General features: G+C 45.3%; 1 protein-coding gene across 1 annotated transcript; it reads left to right on the top strand.

The window, feature by feature from the left end:
* Window positions 217-1995, top strand: LOC107621117. Its single transcript, XM_016323155.1, has 3 exons — window positions 217-396; window positions 478-1243; window positions 1331-1995. The coding sequence occupies exons 1-3, from the start codon at window positions 217-219 to the stop codon at window positions 1993-1995; spliced, it is 1611 nt and encodes a 536-aa protein (XP_016178641.1).

Genomic DNA, 2998 nt, shown 5'->3' with positions numbered 1-2998 from the left:
GTTATCTACTTGATATATGCATAGCATGCTTGTTTGTGAGTGCCTGTTTGGGATAATTGAAGCACTAGGCTCTTGATATTGAGACTGATCACCTTGATAATGATTGTTTGGTGTAGACAGGAACCCTACATGGCTACTCGCAGGCGAGGTCGAACACGTACGCGAGAAAGTAGGAATGAGCAACCAACTGATAACCATGTCGAGTTTATAGCGGCCATGGCTAACTTAGCAAACACCACGGAAGCAAATGCTGCTGCGACTCTGCAAGCTGTGCAGAGGTTAGGCCAACCGGCGGGGAATGGCAATGGGAACGGAGAAGGAAATGCCAATGATAATGCTGAGGGAAACAGCGATAACATGGGAGTAGTTCTGATGACCTTGGCAACGTTCCTCAAGGTTCATCCGCCAACTTTTTGAGGTTCCACAAATCCTGTTGAAGCGGACCACTGGTTCCAGGCTATGGAGCATGCTTTATAGGCGCAGCATGTTCCACTCAATCAGTATGTAGAGTTTGCCACTTATCAGCTAGCGGGAGAAGCCCAGCCCTGGTGGCAAGCTGAGTGTCGTGTGCTACAGCTTCAGAACGCTGACATTCCATGGGAGGTGTTTCAAACTGCTTTCTATAAGAAGTATTTCCCTGAGTCTGCAAGAGAAGCGAAGGAGATGCAGCTAATGCAGCTGAAGCAAGGTTCCATGTCTGTGGCTGAGTACACCAACAAGTTCGAAGAGCTTTGTAGGTTTTCTCGGGTGTGTCAGGGTGACCCAGAGACTTTTGAGAGCTGGAGATACATTAAGTACCAAAGGGGTTTGAAGGACAACATTATGACTGCTGTGGCTCCTATGGAGATCCATGTCTTCTCCGACTTGGTGAATAAGGCTAGAGTAGTGGAGGAGTATGCCAAGACAGTGGTGGCATCTAAGGACACTCATAGAGGGAGTTCTAGTCGGGGGCGTGGCAGGTACCTTCATCCGAGAGGACAAAGCTTCAAGAGAGGAGTATATGTGCCTCAAGGTCAAGGAGGCTTCAGAAAGAACACACATGACCAGATTCAGCGTGGCAAAGGGAGAGGAAATCAGAGTAAGAGTTCTCCAGATTTGACTTATGTACATTGTGGGCGTTTCCATCCTTATGACTCATGCAAAATTGGTTTAGGTGGTTGTTTCAATTGTGGGTTGCCTGGCCACATTGCGAGGGATTGCACTCGTGGGAGGAATCAGAATGCGGGCCAGAGTCAGCATCAAGGTTGAGTCTTTGCTGTGAATGCCAAGGATGCTTCTAAGGCGGATCCGTTGATGAGAGGTATATTTTTAATTGGTGATAAATCTTTAGTTGCATTATATGATACTGGAGCTTCGCATTCGTTTATTTCGTTTGCTAAAGTTGAGGAATTAGGCTTGAAAGAGTCAGAATTACCTTTTGATCTGCATGTACACACTCCACATCAAATAGTTATGACTAGGTTAGGTTGTAGACAAGTAAGTTTTAAGCTTGAGGGTAGAGACTTTGTGCATGATTTGATTTGTTTACCAATGGTGGGGCTGGAGATGATTTTGGGGTTTGATTGGTTGTCGAAGAACCGGGTTTTGTTGGATTATTTTGAACGGACAATTCGGTTTATGTCGGAAGGAAAAAATGGAGCAGTGGTAGCTACGGGGTATTACCTGAACTCTGTAATGGTGCATTGTAGTGGGGAGGAGTGTCAGGGTTATGTTCTGTTTGCTGCTAATGCGTTGGGTGATGCCCAGAACTTAGATCAGATACTGGTGGTTAGAGATTTTCCAGAAGTATTCCTGGAAGATATCCCTGAGTTTCCACCTCCGAGGGAAATTGAATTTGCGATCGAATTGGTGCCGGGATCCGGGCCAGTGTCGATTGCGTCGTATAGAATGGCTCTGATAGAGCTGGCAGAGTTAAAGACTCAGTTGGAAGAGCTTCTGAACAAGATGTTCATTCGGCCGAGTGTATCACCGTGGAGAGCGCCAGTTTATTGGTGAAGAAGAAAGATGGGGGAATGCGTTTGTGCGTGGATTACCGACAGTTGAACAAGGTGAGTATGAAGAACAAGTACCCACTGGCAAGAATAGATGACTTGATAGATCAATACCAAGGAGCTGGAGTATTTTCCAAGATTGATTTGAGATCCGGTTACCATCAGATAAGGGTGAAGGAGGATGATATTCCTAAGACTACGTTTAGAACACGCTATAGATACTATGAGTTTGCGGTAATGTCCTTTGGGTTAACGAATGCAGCTGCTGTTTTTATGGATTACATGAACAGAGTCTTTCATCCCTTTTTGGACAAATTCGTAGTGGTTTTCATAGATGACATCTTGGTTTACTCTAAAACGGCAAAAGAACATGAGGAGCACTTGAGGATTGTGCTACAAATTCTAAAGGAGTGAAAGTTGTACGCTAAGTTGTCGTGCGAGTTCTGGAAGGAAGAAGTAAAGTTCTTAGGTCATGTGGTGAGCAAAGGAGGAATAGCGGTAGACCCTTCTAAGGTAGAAACGGTGATGGAATGGGAAAGACCGACGACTGTGATGGAAGTCAGGAGCTTTTTGGGTTTAGCCGGATATTACCGGAGATTTATCAAAGGATTTTCCCGGATTGCGCTACCGATGACAAAATTAACGAGGAAAGAAGTGCCATTCGTGTGGACGTCGGAATGCGAAGAGAGTTTCCAAACTTTGAAGCAGAAGTTGACTTCAGCGCCAGTTTTGATTTTGCCAGAACCGCATGAACCATTCGAAGTATATTGTGATGCATCGCTGAAAGGTTTGGGTTGCGTGTTGATGCAACATCGGAATGTGGTGGCTTACGCATCGCGTCAGCTGAGACCGCATGAGATGAATTACCCTACTCATGACTTGGAATTAGTGGCGATTGTGTTTGCATTGAAGATTTGGAGACACCACTTGTATGAAGTGAGGTTTAGCGTATTTTCTGATCATAAGAGTCTCAAGTACATCTTTGATCAGAAGGAGTGGTGCACGAA

Source organism: Arachis ipaensis, chromosome B10 (genome assembly GCF_000816755.2).
Source record: "Arachis ipaensis cultivar K30076 chromosome B10, Araip1.1, whole genome shotgun sequence".
NCBI lineage: Eukaryota > Viridiplantae > Streptophyta > Magnoliopsida > Fabales > Fabaceae > Arachis > Arachis ipaensis.
Note: the sequence above shows the minus strand (reverse complement) of the source record. Positions and strands in the feature narration are given on the sequence as shown.